The following is a 16679-nucleotide window of genomic DNA, read 5'->3' as shown; positions in this document are numbered from 1 at the left end:
CTACACCCGACTGAAAAGCGAGATCCATACAGTTTGGAAGACGATCAATGCTTCAGAAACAAAGTACCTGTTTGCCTGAAAGGTACAGAATCCAAGAAGTAATCCAGAAGATTTCAGCGCACTGCTAAGCTCGGTAGTTCACTACGAGTCTTGGACTATGCTAATGTTCTCGCCTTTTTTGGGCAGGAGGGAGGTTTGGGGTATGAAAGGGTGCTGAGAACCTAATACGCAGACGGTGGTCAAAGCCGAAAAGATTCAATGACTCGAGCAGTTTTGAGAGGAGGAAGAAGCACGGTGAGCTCTTTAACTGGATCAGGTAGATTCTACCCTGTCGAAGATCGGATGCAGCCGTCCAAGTTTCCTTGAAAAGGATTGGCAACCTGGACCATGTTAAATAGACGTCCTCTACCCTGAGCAAGCCAAGAAGAAAAAGTCTTTCGGATGTCTAGTTTGGTATCGAATCTCATAGATCGGGAAATAATTCTTCAACTCGATCAACTCGAGAAAGTCGCAACGGTCATCTTTTAGTTACTGAGTAGTGACGGGTCATACGACTCTTTTCACGGATCGACTCGGAGTCGAGTTCGATTCTATATAGCAGTTCGAGTCGTGAGTATGATGAGTTCGGTCTAATCCGTGGGTCGTCCTGAAATCGCCCTCGGGTCGGCCCAAACACGTTGGAACTAGAAATACGAGCCGATCGCCTCCCTGTCACTTGCGGATGGCTCCGATCCGGTAGGTTCGGCTCGACCCACCCATCGGACCCATTACTGCGTCCATCGTATATGCATGTGCGTCCACATAAACGAACCAAGTCTCTAGTATTGTATATAAACCTGTGTGTTTTTGCCGTGTATGTGCGTGCGTGTGTGTGTGTGTTTGTGTGCATTGACTCATATAGTAAATTTATTTAAAAAAAAACCGTGGTTAAAGTTATATCGGTCTGCATTAGTTTCTAGCTCCGCTCATAATATTGTACGTTTGTGGTGATGGTTTTGTTTTGTGGTGCTGGTTGTGCTAATGTCTTTGAACTTGTGTTTGTGTTGCTGCGCGATATGCTGCCGCTCCATAATGCACCCACTCTGTCTGTCGCAGCAAATTCATGCCCAAAGTGATGTCTGCATCTTTCTGTTCCATCCAATCTTCTGTTTTGCGCTTTTAAAGCAGCCAAACCCGTAGGCGAACCCTTGCATTAAAGCCTCCACGAAACTATGTTTCTTCTTCTTATTTCCCTCTTTTTTTTGCAGACTTTCAAAACTTTTTCCTTAACAATTTCGATGCGCTGGTACAGCCGCCCAAGAAGTGAGGGCGCTTTCCACCCACTTCCCACTTCCGAAACTCTTCCCCCACACCCTTGTCTTCCTGTGTGTGTAAGAATGTATGCGTGTCGTTATCTGCGGTCGAAGTGATCCTGTTGTAGCGCACCATCGAGCTTCAACGAGAAGCCACACCGTCACGTGATCGGCCGGTGGCCATCTTTGGAACGCACCGGAACACACACACACACACACACGCAAGCACACACTTGCAAATACGTTCGTATGTTCGTATACTGTAAACTAGGATGTACATTTCTTTAGCGCACTGCGCAGCGCAGCGTACGTAAGCACTAATATTACAGCCAAAAACAGGAGGGCCTCGGTGGGGTTTTTGGCAATAGTGTTTTAAGTAAATCGAAGTATTAGAGTTTGTTTGTTTTTTTTTTGTTTTTTTGTTTGGGGGATAAACTATAGAAGAGTCGTCGAGTCACTAGTCGGCTTCCTAGTGCCGTTGGAAACGTTTAGGAAACGTTGTCACCGATAGAACGTAGAGAGGAGGAGCGTTTTGTGAAATAAAAATGATATATAGCGTGAAGCACTGAGAACAACAAATTACATGACTGTGGGTACATTTTGGTAAAACTTTTCGTTCTCTCCGAATTCAATGGAAAAGCAAGGACTTCAACTCAGGTATCGGTATCAGTGGCCAGAAAGTCGACGCTGGTGTATCGTTAGTGCTGTGCTTGCCGGGCGAATGTTTTTCTAGGATCAAGCCAAAAATGGATTTCTCCCAGCTGGTCCCAGCCAATTGTTTGTTTCGAGTTCGTGGCGAGAAGAAAAAAAAACTGTGTGTGAGGCACAGAACTCAATTTGGGTCGTAAACAACCAGCCGGGATTGTCCTGTGGAGTCGTGCTGGGCAGACCAGCCGCAAGGATAGGTTTCAATATCTGTGCTGCAAATTTCCACGAATGACGAAACGTTAAATGGCCTCCCGGCCAGTTTCCACATCCCTATCTATCTCCCACCGGACCAGCAGGTTTATCGGGAATGGTAATTTCCCGTCGCGTTAATTCGATCAGCCCTTGCAGCACACGTCATCGGACTGGCTTTTATTTTTTATTTTTGGTGATGATCAAATAGTGATAATAATGTTTTTTTTGCTCATCCCTTCCACATTGACTTTCCGAATTAAATTCCACCTCATTTTTTCCACAGAGTTTGCCCGGTTGCTGCTGTAAAATGCGTCGGCCGCATGGATTCCATCTCGGCAAGGACTTCAACACGTCACCATCCCCTACAGCCAGAATCCAGCTTTACAGGAATTTCTGTACCCAACCTGAGCTCATCGTGAACATATATTTTACGGAAAAATGCTTTAATTAAGAAGAAGGTTTTGCGGCCACTTTTAAACTCCCCAAAAATATAGGTTTTTTGTTTGTGTGTACCAATCGAACTGACTTAGCAAAACTGGCAGCTTGTTTCTGGTTCTTCAACTAAAATTTCTTTTTTTAGTTGTGGTTTATTTGTATCGCGTTACCGAGCATAGAATATGTTTTTAAACACAAGGAAAACTGTATACATCTCAACCGTTTTACATCGCAACGTTATCGGCCATTTTGTATCGCGCGAGGAATGCGAACGAAAAAACTAAAAAGACAGAAAACCAAAACTGGGGCAAACAAAGCAAAACAATACCCCCTCCCCAAAAGCGCATAGTTTAATAAACACAAGTCCAACCAGTTGTTGTTATTGAATGTTGTCTAGCTGTCTTAGCTGTCGTTGTACACCACCGCTAAGAAACTTGGTAGCAATTAGAGGTTAGAGTGGGTATCTTTCATTTTTATTTTGAGCGCCTTTTTCAGTTCAGTTTGATTGTTGTCTTTTTGAAACGGGCTAGCGAGCGATAACGTTTATCAGAGCATATTAATACACATAAATACTCCTATCTAACTCCTATTTAAAAAAAATCCACTAAATGCTAATGTAGGTGACACCTGGGTGAAGAAAGATAATCCTGCGAGAGCGGGTGGGTATCAAATTATCTTAACCACCTCTAAAACCCAAAAATGTTTGTAATTATCCGTGTAAAATCATTACTCAAACTCTTAAATACTCCTCCTATTTAACATTTAATCACTCCTATTGCTTCGCTCTATATAATACTGCAAATATCACCCAGCAAGGCGGTTTTGCTTTTGGAGGGACAGCAAACGCTCCAAACTAGTGTGTAAGCGGGAGGGAAGTGTGTTTGTTTTTTAAATTGTGCAGAGAGCTTAGGGACATTTTTTTTAATGAGCCAGACCGCCGAATGAAGGAATTTGAATGGCGTGAGTGGTAGTAGATTGGATGATGTTCCTGCACGTGGAGGTGAGTGAATGAGCGCGAATGTGTGAATGACGGGCAGGCAGTTCATAATCATACCTATAAAATTAAGCAAACACTGAAACTATTTAAACACTGTAAGAGTTAAGCAGCAAAACAAAAACTAAACTCAAATCCAACAGAGAGAAAAAAAAGGTGGGAAAAGCATCTACGTTTAACGCTACGAATATTCGACTAGCTGTGCGCTGGGCGCTGCTGAGCGCTGCGCTGTTGTGCCCCTCCCAGCAGGGACACACACACACACATATTGTGAATAGAAGATTAAAACTGACTACCTTTCCCGGTGGAATGGATCCATCGCGGAAGGATTTGTATTTTTCCTTCAGTTTAAAACTGTGTTTGTGTGTGTTGTTAAAACCGTGTGACTCGTGTGGCGTTGTGTAAAGGAAGAGGAACCTGTTTGCCAACAGTTCGCATTGGTTTTTTAGAGATGTAAGAGAGAAAAATATATTGTAATATCATTATTGAAAACCATGAATCATACGAGGAGGTTATTTTGTTTCTGTTGCGCACACGTGTCCAATATTGTATTAGCGCCCGTTTGTGCATAAAAATATACAATTTATTTTAAAATATTTAAAAAAAAATCCTCCCGATGGCACAGAAACCCATATTATCCCTGTCTATGGCTAAATATAGCAAACAACACACAAAACCATTATTGCTGTGTAGGAAGCGCACAAATGTGGGTTGGTTTTAAGGATTAAAATAAGTTAAACACTTTACTGCTGTCTCTCTGATTAGCATATAGGCTAGACGTTACTAGACGATGAGTCGAGATAGCTCTTATCTTCTTATCGTTGTGCAAAAAAATCGTTTTCGTTTAATTTTCAATGTAAAAAAGAAATCAGAATAGATCATCACACATTGTCTACCACGGTTTGAAAAATCAAACGTCAAACGTCTTAAAGTGTGCTACACATTGCTGCTTGAAGAATCGATTCAAGCATCTAATCGTTACGCAGTTGTTATTGCTTAATTGTTACAAAGATTTACACACAGCCCGGCATCAGCAACCAAGACATTTGTTAATGAAGCAAAATGTATAACAAAAAAAGAAATAACATTTGTTGCAAGCATTGTGAGTGTCTTTGCTTTTATAACAAACAAACAAACGGAAAACGCTGGATGGATTGAACGATTTGAGAGATGGGGGGCTCAACAGGATGGAAGGACGAGGAATTGTACGGACAGCATAATAAAGTCAACAGAAAGAACTAAACAATCGCTGACTGATTTTTACACCCGGCAGCAGTACCACAACGGACCTGCCCGGCCCGCGTATTGAACCCCGACGCAGTATTGAACTATTCGGAGGTGGCAACAAAAAACTCCACCACCGAAAGTGAAGTGGAAACGTGCACAATAAACAGAAAACTGGGAGTGGGACATTTAGATGCTAGTGTTGTTTATAGTTAATAACAATTTTTAAAATCGGGGGAAAATTGTGGCTGCAACTCGTGGCAGCTTTTTTGTAGAAGACGAATAAAAAAACTCATTTCATTGCTCCTTCCAGTCAGTAGTTGGGAGCTAGGCTGATGAAATCACAAGCGCCGCTTTTCTAGCTAAAAATTCCAAAAATTCTCCTCAACTTGAAAGCTATTTCCCGCCCAATTTTGCCCAGCCCGATTGAAAAGAGGATATCCTGAAGGTGAAGAATTGATGTACGGCTAGCTAGCTAGCTTAGTAGAAATGAGCATGAGCGATCAGTCCTCGATCAACACTACAACCCGACCCTTCAAGTAGTTAAACGACGCCGTGTGTTTGTGTGTGTGTTTGTCCCTTTCTGTGTGCGTTAGTGTATTGATGTATGTGAGCAAGAGCAAGTGGAACAGTCCCCCGTAGAATGGTAGGCTAACAATAAAAACAAGCTAAAGCGAAAACGGTCTTCAAAGTTAAACACCAACGTTTATGCCCCCGGCCCCAAAGGCCGGTACAAAAACGTGCTTCATTTTGCCATCTACCGTGATATGGGATGGGTTATAGTTTTTTTGTTTCGAATTTTTCCTTGTTAGATGATCATCTCGCTTCGCTTACTGCTACAGTGAGTGCTGAAAGTATTTGTCTAGCTATAGTATATTTTCCAAGCGACAAAGGTGAGGTTTGGATGGTGTGATAGGCATATGGAAGGAAAGCTAACGATCAAAGGGTTTAGTAGTTGGAACAGGAATATACACTTCTGTTTTTGTAGAACAGCTTTTAATATAATATTTCAACAAGAATATAAAACCTTTAAAATGTAATTATGGTTGACACAAGCAAACAAGCAATAATTATTTATTTCTTTATTTTTGACAACACTTCACAAGTCGTTTCTTCCATGTGATTTGACTTATTTCGAGCAAGAAATGGCTGGTTGAGAGAGGGTGTTTATACACTGGATGGATTGGAGAGTCTCTAGGCTAAGAGGAAGCAGATCATACGTCTGTAAAATTAGTGGAACCCAATGAACACTTAAGAGGGAATAATCATGTGGAAATCTTTCGTTTCTTTGGTCGAACAATTTATGATCGCTGCTATGCCATAAAATAAATGCAAATAGAATAACGAAACGATCGTTTGATGAAAAAAATACTGGAAATTATGGTTAAATGTTGCGAGTTTTAAACTTCAACAAGGAATGCAGAAGGATGACTTTTGGAACCGATTAAATTATTTTTAATACAGGCAAGTTAAACTTGTTCAAAAAATTGGATCAGTTCAGAGAATTTGATCTAAAAAAATTCTATTTGAATTTTAAATTTGAATCTTGTGTACATCACTAAGTACCGGGGTACTAAGCATCTCCAACAGCCTCCTCACATCTCCGATATAAGTACAATTGATCATATTTGCTACGTATCAGCTAATAGAAAAAAAAAGTTTAAACGAAATTCCGTCTTCCGAAACGGCCAGTGAAATAATCTCGATGCCAGTATAGACTAATATCAGTCCCAGATGCGTACCGATACCCAACTAAATACCAGATTTTTTAGTCTGATTTAAATTTTTCCATGGACAATTGAAAAAATATTTTATTGACCATTTTTAAACAAATCTTATGTACATTTTTGATTTGAAACAATAAAACCGATCGTTAGTTTAAACAAATTGCAGCTAGACATACACTTTTAGCACTCACTGTGTACGCATCAGACCACCATAGCTGCATAGCGTGACTAGCTAATAATGGCAAAAGAAGCGAACCCGTTTGTGTGTTTCTGTGTGCAGCAAAAAGCTTCAACCAGACAGCAATCTAAAATTATATAAAGAGAATATATCAATTCACCAAATTTAAACAAAAAACAAAAAAACGGAACAGATAAACGGGCAAAACAAAGTTAGCTATTTTTGGAGATATTTTTTTGAGTATCTTGCTGATCCTGTGGTCGTACAACAGACAGGGCAGGATAAGAGCGCGAATAGGAGGGCGCTAGGCATAAATAAGCATACCAGCGAGCAGCGAGCGATCATATAATTGTTTATTGAGTGTTTAGCTAAGCGAGTAGTGTACTACCTAAATCGAGAACGTGATCCAAATGTTAAAGTTGTTACACTAAGCTGGTGATGGGCTTACTGCGTACGCTACTGGCGTTACAGCATTGATGCTATCCAGATTCCGTTCGGCTTCTATTGTACGTCTAATATACGCGTAACATAACCATTTGAAAAACACTCACCCAGATACACCGACCGACATGTATGGCAGCATTCAAATAAGCATACTGAAAACCTTAAAAACTACACTACCGTCTAAGAAAAACTAATCCATTACGCACTATTAACTAACTGGTGGCTTGCATACAGTGGCCACATTACAACGCGAAAGAAAGGATCCCGTGCTGGCAGCCTGTAGTTGTCCTACGCCACAATGAAGGGGTTGAATGGGGACTGTTCTATATCTTTTTCCTGTCCAAAGTTCGACCGCATCTACCACTATTGGATGGGGCAATCGGAGTATCTAGGATTTGCTATGTGTTGAGAAGAGATCGGAAAATTATGTATTTGTAATCATCTTTTGAAAATATTTGTAAAACTTAATATAAACTGCTTTCGACCGATTGCTCTAGAGCATTCAATCCTAGTTTCCAACAGCTTTTACTCCATTCAAGCTGATTTTCCCTATTGAAGATATTTCTTTTACCGGAAAACCCCACTTTAAAATTAAGTTTTTTTAAGTAACCTCGGGATAAAATAAGCTTTTGTTTTCAATTACCGCCAGCTTGTCTACTTCCCCTTCAAATAAGTGTCCAACCGAATTTCCCTCCCCCATTTCGTTCTTCATGAAATCCATTCATTGGAACTAAGCCAACAGCAAGATCACACAATGGGCACACAAGCAGCGTTAAGCAAAGCAGCAAAAGAAAAGAAAAAAAACAAACGAGCAAAAATAAAAATATATTGTGGCCTTTTTGAGTAAAAAGAAAGAAAAACGAAGTGACAAAAAAACCCTACATTAATCAGCAAACGGTTGCATGAGCATAGCGAGGGTAAATTACACAAGCGCAACAAAAGCTGTTAATTTACGCGTGAGTAAAAGCATAGCAGTGATTTAAGTTTTGTGTGTGTGTGAGTGTTTGATTTTTTTCTGTTGCCGATTAGGTTAGCTTCCGTTACGCGTTCAATTTTGCATTGGGGGCAACAAAATCGAATATTTGTTTTCTTATACCATATCAGGAAGGTGACGGGAGAGGCCCTTGGGAAAAAAGTGCTAGTGTTACGGTTGATCGGCAGCCGAGCCTAGGTGGGGGATCATCAACGGAGGATGAAGATATTTAATGATAAAAAACAACCAACAACAACCACATACAATAAACAAAACTAAAACGTGTGTACTGATTTTAAGAGGAAAAGTAAAGTAATCAATATTTTATATACGTTGGCGAATGGTGTTTTCCTTCATTTAACCATGGAAGTGATTAGATGGGAAGGAAATCGCTGGACACGTCGGTCAAGACACATCGTCGTCCAGAGAAAATAGAAAAAAAAGGTGAAGAAAGAGGAAAACCCGCCCCCCCCAAAAACACACTTTTTGTGTGATTTCGTTTCTGTTTTCGGTTCACTTGTGATTTAATAATGATAATTATAAAAAGAAGTAACAAAATGGATACCGACTCACAAGCACCGGCTGGTGTGGCAAACAAACACGAGGGGGTAGGTGAGCTAGCTTACGATTTAAACACAAGCCACATAAATCAAAACATTATACTAAAAGAAAAAAGGAGCTAGGTCCGTTTCGCAAAACATACAACAACTGCAGCTGTACTGCTTTAATGCATTATTTCGCGAAGACGAGCGAAAACGATTTAAAATAGCAGAGCAGGAAGAGCTGAGGGACAGGATTGGTAAAACCATTTGTTATGAGATTGTGTGCTGGTGGAATCGATTGGTGGAATAAGAGATGAATAAACCATAAGAAAGTTGTTTTCAAACCACCACCAGTGTATGGTTAATGATTGTAGTGGATTATATGAGATTTAAAAAAAAATGAAGGTTTTGGAGAATCTAGTGGTAAGTATGATTTGGGCTTAATGTCTCTCTCTCTTCTTGGCCTAACGACCTCTCTTGGGTTATGCATGCCATTTCTTGCACACTAGACTTTATGAATACTCGTAGCTCGATACTTCACTACAGGAAGAACGGTCCGGATAGGATTTGAACCCCTAGGTTCTGCCGCTACGACCGGGCCGACCTTAGGCCTTATTATTGCATTAAGCCATATTACGGGCTTACAATAAAAAATTTACAAATAAAGTAAAAAAAAAAAAGATCTACAATATTTTATTTATTTATATTTATTCATTTATTTATAGTATTATGGCTTGACGCCGTATTGTCAACACCGCATGAGTTAAATATTACAAATTCATAAAAATTAACAAGGCATTCCCATCCTGTTATTTGCCTTATCCCGGGCATGCTCGGTTGTGAGTGTGAGGTGGTTGCGGGGTGTGTATCCAGGTTGTTGGTTTAGATGATGGAGATGTTCGTTATCTGGATCCGGTTCCATTGCTGTTTCTAGGGATGTGATGGCTGCATTTGGGGTTCAGGTGACGGCGGATTGGAATTTGAACATCGTCCTTCCGTCTATCGGGTCCGGGCTGAACCAAAACAGCAAACCAAAACAGCAAACTAGACACCACACACAATTGCCTGCGAACAGTGTTCCTCAAGCACCCCAGCAGTGATAGCCAAAGCTCGACCAGGCCAGCACCGAACTTCATCCCGTAACAGCAAGGTCTCTGCTAATCACGGAATTGAACCCGCCGACCACCTCCGAACCCAACGCCAGCAAGGCCGAACCCACTTCACCAAGGCTGGACTGGGATGAAGAACACTCTTGCATAAAGTCTGACCCTCTTTTTTAAGACCACGCTGTCATTGAGCCCGGATGCCATTGTTCCGTCAACGAATCACTCGTGGCGTTACAAAAAAAAACACTTAAGACAAACACAACACAACGAATAACAAGTAAGGAATGGCGGATATGGATCGGAAGGATAATGAGAATGCGGAATCAAAGGATAAGACCGTTGTCTCTGGCGAATCGGAAGATGAGCCTCATGTAGGCGAGGTCCCTAGTCGCCAACACTTCTCTAATTTCTACACCCGGTCGTCTGCCGATGCTCTCGACTGCGCCCAACAATGCGGGTCTTGCGGTTTCAAACTCCACGCAGGACCACAAAAGGTGATCCACATCGTGAAATCCGTCACCGCAGCCACACACCTTCGTCTGAGCCAGAGTTATACGCAGCAGGTGAGCATTCAACGCGAAGTGATTCGACATAAGTCGAGCCATCATGCGTATGAATGCCCGGTCCATAGAGAGCCCACCGAACCAAGGCCGCAGGGACACTTGCGGAGAGATCGAGAAAAGGAATCGCCCGAGATAATCCGCCTCCCACATGCTCTTATCTACAATAGTTCTTTATTATAAAAGTAAAGAACAGCTCTAATGTAGAATTATTTATTTAAAATTTATGAGTAATATATGTAGCATCCAGTAAAACTGATAACAAGTGGAAATGGGTTAAACCATAGACGAGCCTACAATCACCCGATCGTACGATCGTGGCTTTTACCAATTTATATTTTTCATATCTGATTCCTTTAGCCATTTTTTTAACCATGAAATAATATTATTAACACATTTTTTGGTTGAATCTACCGAGGTTCAAATCCCATCCAGACCACCTCCCCGCAGGACTTGAATATCCAGTACACGTACACGAGTAAAATCAAGTCACAGGAAGCCAGAAATGGTGGCAGAAATGTGACCTTTCGGAGTTGTAGTGCCAAAGAAAGAAAAGTAAATAAATAAAGCCTCCTAAAATAAGTCCTCAGCGGTCCTGATGGTTACCTTTATAGTCAGCGGTTATGGCCATTTTAACTGTGCAACCCAACAAATAGCCTTGCCGATCACTATTGAAACAGAACCTCTGCTGTAGGTTGACTGACAATTTTCTATGGATCACAGGCAGTAGCTTTAGACGCAATAGCGATCCTCAGCAGAAGATTGTCTCTAAATCTCTATAGCCTCTACATCTCTCCATAAAGGCATGGTACACTAAATACATGCCTTTCTCCGTTTTTCGAAGGCTCACGGAATCATGTTAAGATTTTCTTCGGATGTTATCTGGAGAAATTATCGATTTCGCGATCGATCGATTAGCCCTTTTAATCCAGGCCTTTCTGAAGGATGCACCAACGTCAACACTCTATCGCAATTTGAGTCTATTGCACCATATTTGACCACGTGCACAGACTAAAAACATGTTACGGACTGAGTCGTCCATTATCATTCTCATGTCATGACTAGCCCATCAAAGCCTAGCAAGTCTAATCCATTACTCAATAGTTGGAAAACGTTCTATATCGTTCCTCTATCATCTTTCGTGGCAGCTTTGAGCGGATTGTCGTTGTCCATGGTGAGGTTTGACTTAAACTAATTTTGGGTCTCAAACACCTATGTATCTTTACATCTCTACTGCATAAATCAGAAAAAAATGCCGAGTCGCTGATAATGTACCAGCATTTTGAACCGATCATTGCTCTACAACCTGAGATATTCTACTGGTAGCTGGTTGGTAAGCTTTCACTAAGGTATCATACCCTTACCTATCTATACTTTGTTCTTAAAAAGTAATTCTTTCTAATAATAACACCGATAAAATCAAACGATCAGCACTAAGTTACTTAGGATCCGGTATGCTCTAAGTTCTAACCGTAGCTAATGAAATTCCAATAGGAAACTACTATTTTTATCTAATAAGATTTTAAAGCTGCTTATCGTTGTTTTCATCGACATAGTTCCTGAACAGTACCGCACTACATCATATCAATTCATCACCGGTAAAACACTTAATCCAACTAGGGCTTTATTAACAGGACCTCAATTCCACAGGATTGAGACTACTTTTCAAAGATTTTTGTAATTTTCTCCCCTCGCTCCGCCAGTATCTCTTCGATGTTGCGCTTTCCATTCAAATCGGTAAACCAGTTTAGATTGTCTGCAATAAGATGGTGATTGCTGCACCCGTCGCACGTCACTATTACGACGCCCTTTTCGTACGCCTGTTTCGATATCATTTTCATGTTCCGATAGTTACACACTTTGCACGTAAATATGAGGCTCATTTTGCGCGGCTGTATCCGGCCGATTTCATCCGTCTGGGCGTTTTGTGCACAATCGGCGGCTACCGTCGTAGAGGTACAGAATGCTGAAATGTGGTTTGATTCATTAATAGTAGGCAATTTAGAGTTAACAGGAATGACGCAATAGTGGGAAACTTACGCGAACGAACTAGTGGATTGCTTCCTGTGCTGGTGATATGGGAGGAAAACTTTGTGTACACGGGGGCCGTTAGTTGAAGCACACTTCGACGATACGCCAGACGTAATATATTCCTCGCTAGAGCCATTTTTGCACTGATTTTACTGTGTATCTATGCTATCGTCCGGCAGACCGCGAACCGCGCTGCAACTAACTCAAAACAAACACGCGCGATTTGTTATTGCTGTCAAAAATTGCATGCTGTCAGAAAGTCTGTTTGCTGTCAGTTGGTCCGCTTTGTCATCCAGTTGATCATAGAAGCGATAATCGTCACCCACAGCCCGAAGCTACAGTGACAACTGGTGCCGATATCGATCGCGGCCAATTCTGACATACTGTTTCTAGCGAGGAGAGTGCATGTGTTTCTTCCTCAATCCGGGGTTTGCAACGATAGAAAAAGAGGGATTGTTGTGTGGTGTTTCTGCCCTTAATTGCACCGGTTTTCGTACGGCACAGTTTGTGCTAGTAAATAACATACCGTAACGTAGTGGGCAGCGACAAAAGTGCAACTGCACACCGATAGACAACAGCTCACGGCGCTGCTCTGCACACCCATCCGTGCACCCCACAGTCCCGAATGGATTCCGACCCGGAGGTGGTGCTGGTGGAAAAAATTGAAGACGACGAAATTTCTACAGATAAGGACAGTGGCATGGAATCGGCCAGCGGCAGCAAGGATGAAACACCGGAACGCAAACCCTCGACGGTGTGTATTGGTGCATGGGCGAACGTCCTGTGCTGCTATTGTGGAGCTTTCTTGCTCATCTTTTGGTTCTTGTTCGTACTTGATTTCTATTATTCGTATGCATAGTGCTAGACATAGTAGATAGCGTTAGCGTTCCTTCCGGGCCAGGAAACCTCACTAGTTCTAAACTACGCTCTGTCGCAATGCCCGCAGCACACGGAACAATCATATGTGCGCCCCTGTTTTGTTGCGCAACAATGTTTTAATTCATGTTTTGTTCTCGCGCAGCCAGAAGAAGCGCCCAAACAGCCGGAACCCGTGAAACCGGCTGGCACACCGGAAGCACCAGCACCTGTCGCTGCTGGTTCCTCGTCATCAGCAGCAGCGGCCCCGGCTGCACCGTCAGCTGCCCCATCAGGACCTTCCTCTTCCAGGCCTGCCACCTCCCCGCCGCAGCAACCCACAAAGACAGTGGCACGCACAAGTGCAAACGATTACGATGACGTAAGTTGACGTTTCGGGCAGCAATGTTATCACGCATAAGAAGGAAACTGGGACAAGGCAATAAACAAAAACACCACGCAACTAATCACACCCTTCCTGTGCCCTTTTTGCAGGAACCGGATGAGACGTTGGGCGAACGGCTGTGGGGTTTGACGGAGATGTTCCCCGATCCGGTGCGCCAATTTTCCGGCGCCGTGTCGGACCTTACCGTGCGAAGCGTGAAGGGGCTGTACTCGCTCACCTGCAATGCGTCGTGGATTTTCTTCACCAGCTCCATGATCCTGCTGGCACCGGTTGTGTTCGAGGTGGAGCGGGCCCAGATGGAGGAGATGCAAAAGTCACAACAGAAGCAGGTCCTGCTTGGGCCAGGTTCGGCCGTTGGAGGTGGTGCACCCGGTGGCATGCCCGCGCTACCACCGATGGCAGCCGCTCGATAAGCGTGTTTTACAGTAGCAGCTACAGCATCCTACAACAAGTGTTTAGTGTTTTAGTGCCGCCGGGTTACCCCGTTTTTGCTTTGCTTCTCGCTTTCCCAGCAGTATGGCGGGTTTTTTGGTTTTCCATTTTTCACGTCCCGAATCACACGTGCAAGCATTCATCCATTGGACAAGAAGCTTTCTCAGTTTGCCCAATAGAACCGGCCTTATCACCCCGCAAAAAAGAGCCAAGATCAACGTGTTTCTTAGTCGATTGCTACTGCGCGACGATGCTTTTCCTGCGATCTGTTTCTCTCGTTCACGACGCGTTGCCAGTGGCAACTGTTGATTCTCGCGATCCAAACAACAGGTTTGTTTCAAGTCATTGTTGATGCATTTCGTAGAATGTGGTGCAAACTAAACCCCTTTCTACCAACACACCAGAGCAGGAATACATGCATTCAAAACACAGTACATTATATTCCTTTTGGTTAAATAAGAAACTGTAGTGTCTAAATGGAATGGAAACGAAGGCCAGGACAAAACCAATAAACAACAAAACACACAGTCAGTGAGGTAATTAGTGAAACAACCAGTGAAATTGTCATTTATTTATACTTCAAAATGACGCAATTCACCTTCACCCATTACGCATCGGCCATTTCTTCATCCTCCAGCACCAGGTCGTCCAACATTTCCTCAAGCGTGATCCGCGGCACGGACGGATCTTCCATATCGTTCGTATCGACCGGCATCTGTTTGTTCTTGTCGCGGAAAATGTTCACGTTCTGGCGCAGTTCCGGATCCTCCTCCAGATCCTCCAGGAACTCGTTGTACTCGTTCTCGATGTCCGTGTCGACCGCAACGTCCTCGTTCAGATGCTTCAGCTTCCAGTTGCGGTTCTGCTTGCGTACCGTCTTGTCGTACGATTTCTTTATCAGCAGCACATCGGGCAGCAGCTCCGACTTGAGCTTCTCGAAATCGGCATTATTTACGTTCGCTTCCCGCAAATCGTACCCCAGCACGGAATCGCCCGGTTTCAGTAAGTTGCCCAGGTGCGACTTGACGTGGATCGTGGCATCGTTGATGCCGAGCTCGGCCGCTTTCACCACCCACACGTCGGCGAGCGTGTGACGCTGTGAGACGGGACCCTGGCCGGGAAACGTTTTCCGCTGGCTTTCCCGAATGATCTCCACATCCATCACGATAAACTCGATCATCTGCTTCGGATTGCAGATCGCTTCGAACGGGGTCTTCCAAAAGGCCATGTTCTGAACTTCCGCCACTGAAAAAATAGGTAAATTTAAACTGCTGTCACCGTTGACTACTGTTGACTTCCTTTCACTTACTCTGTGCCGTCTGTGGATCGATCAGGTGAATCGAGTTGGCCACCTTCGAAACCAGACAGACCGGTGCCAGGTGACCGAGCTGCTGCGTTAGCTTCTTGCTCAAACACACCAAGCTACCCTTCGAGATCGGCACAATGTCCACCGCGTACGAATACTTGTAGTTGTACGAGTTGCTGTGGATGTCGTGCGAAATAAGCTTCTTCGAGTTGGTCACCTTTACCGGCAGCACTGCCTGCAGGAAGTCAACCATCTTCCTGGCGTGGGCTTCGGTCGCGTAGAAAAAGTCCAACCCGCCCGTGTTCGGTTTGATGCCGAGCGTGTTCTCGTGCGCTTTGTGCTTCAGTATCATCTGCTCGAGGTAGAACAGCGTTTTCCGGTTCACCGCCTTCTGGCGCACCTGTACCAAGCAGCGCCAATAGTCCTGCGCCTCCGTTCGGTGACAATCGTCACACATCTGATTGTTGACCGTAAACTCCACCACAAACACCTGCTGCAGGACGACATCGCTCATCACCTCACCGTGCACGGTTAGCTTCACCTTGATGCGCTTCGAGTGGGGCTCGGTCCAGATGAATCCGGCATCAACCAGCTTCACCTGGCGCAAGCCCTGCAGGCGCTTCAGGCACAGGCTGAGCAGCTCCTTCGACTCCAGACTGCACTGGACCCATTCGTTCGGTGGGTTCAGGTAGCGTTCACAGTTCCGGCAGAAGAATATCGCCGCCTGCTTCGGAATGTTTTCCGTGATGTCGACGTGCGAGCGCAGACACGGCACGCACATGTTCGACGCGTTCGGTTCGATCGGGACGCCACATTCGCAGCAAAGAATTTTGTTCACCGTTGCTGAGCCGGAAGCCGTCGGGATTGCCCCATTCGCGGCATTGTTGATGTACTCCATGTTGTACGGCACCACAAAATTTCTTTTCCAGTGCGAAACTCACAACATGTGCGCCGTTCCGTACGTACGTCAACAATCCGCTGCTGTAGCTGTCAAAAATGTTGCATTGCAAAGGAACGCGTTTATACGATCATGTTGAAGTGTGCAAATCAACAACCGTTTTCAAATTCAAAACCAACCAACTACCACGTGATCGCGATGAGCACTTTGTATTTTTGTTTTTAATCCAACAGATTTATGGATAAAAGACTCGATAAGGCCCTTGCTGCAATATTTTGTGTGCAGAACTGCTACCAGTCCATTTTATTACATTCAGGATGTGAATGTAGTTGCGATCTGGAATGCTATCGGTTAACAGCACTTTAATAGCTCAATG

At 43.6% G+C, this 16679-nt stretch overlaps 4 protein-coding genes across 18 annotated transcripts in view; 2 read left to right on the top strand and 2 right to left on the bottom strand.

Moving 5' to 3' along the window:
• LOC118509422 (calcium-binding protein E63-1) overlaps positions 1–9056 on the top strand; it is an 80066-nt gene extending 71010 nt beyond the window's left edge. For 9 of the 15 annotated variants that reach the window (XM_036049996.1, XM_036049994.1, XM_036050001.1 and 6 more), the window contains one exon: positions 1248–1874. In XM_036049996.1, coding sequence (XP_035905889.1) covers positions 1248–1306 — 59 coding nt within the window. In that variant the 3' untranslated portion in view covers positions 1307–1874. Of the gene's footprint in view, positions 1–1247; positions 1875–2475 lie in introns of those variants that run through there. The other 6 variants (XM_036050004.1, XM_036050003.1, XM_036050002.1 and 3 more) reach the window with 1 other exon arrangement.
• A 2282-nt stretch (positions 9057–11338) lies between these two features.
• On the bottom strand, positions 11339–12649 carry LOC118509427 (DNL-type zinc finger protein-like). Its single transcript, XM_036050015.1, has 2 exons — positions 12416–12649; positions 11339–12341 (listed from the first exon to the last, which is right to left on the bottom strand). The coding sequence occupies exons 1-2, from the start codon at positions 12540–12542 to the stop codon at positions 12034–12036; spliced, it is 435 nt and encodes a 144-aa protein (XP_035905908.1). The 5' UTR covers positions 12543–12649; the 3' UTR covers positions 11339–12033.
• A 77-nt stretch (positions 12650–12726) lies between these two features.
• Positions 12727–14651, top strand: LOC118509424 (mitochondrial import receptor subunit TOM22 homolog). The gene is made up of 3 exons (XM_036050012.1): positions 12727–13160; positions 13428–13643; positions 13757–14651. Exons 1-3 carry the CDS (start codon positions 13032–13034, stop codon positions 14078–14080), a joined length of 669 nt encoding a protein of 222 aa, XP_035905905.1. The 5' UTR covers positions 12727–13031; the 3' UTR covers positions 14081–14651.
• LOC118509415 (60S ribosomal export protein NMD3) lies at positions 14632–16392 on the bottom strand. Its single transcript, XM_036049987.1, has 2 exons — positions 15409–16392; positions 14632–15344 (listed from the first exon to the last, which is right to left on the bottom strand). Exons 1-2 carry the CDS (start codon positions 16301–16303, stop codon positions 14707–14709), a joined length of 1533 nt encoding a protein of 510 aa, XP_035905880.1. The 5' UTR covers positions 16304–16392; the 3' UTR covers positions 14632–14706.
• Between the last annotated feature and the right edge of the window lie 287 nt (positions 16393–16679).

This window comes from Anopheles stephensi, chromosome 3 (genome assembly GCF_013141755.1).
Source record: "Anopheles stephensi strain Indian chromosome 3, UCI_ANSTEP_V1.0, whole genome shotgun sequence".
In the NCBI taxonomy this organism is placed as follows: Eukaryota; Metazoa; Arthropoda; class Insecta; order Diptera; family Culicidae; genus Anopheles; species Anopheles stephensi.
The sequence above is the reverse complement of the archived record's forward strand: the minus strand, read 5'-3'. Positions and strand labels throughout refer to the sequence as shown.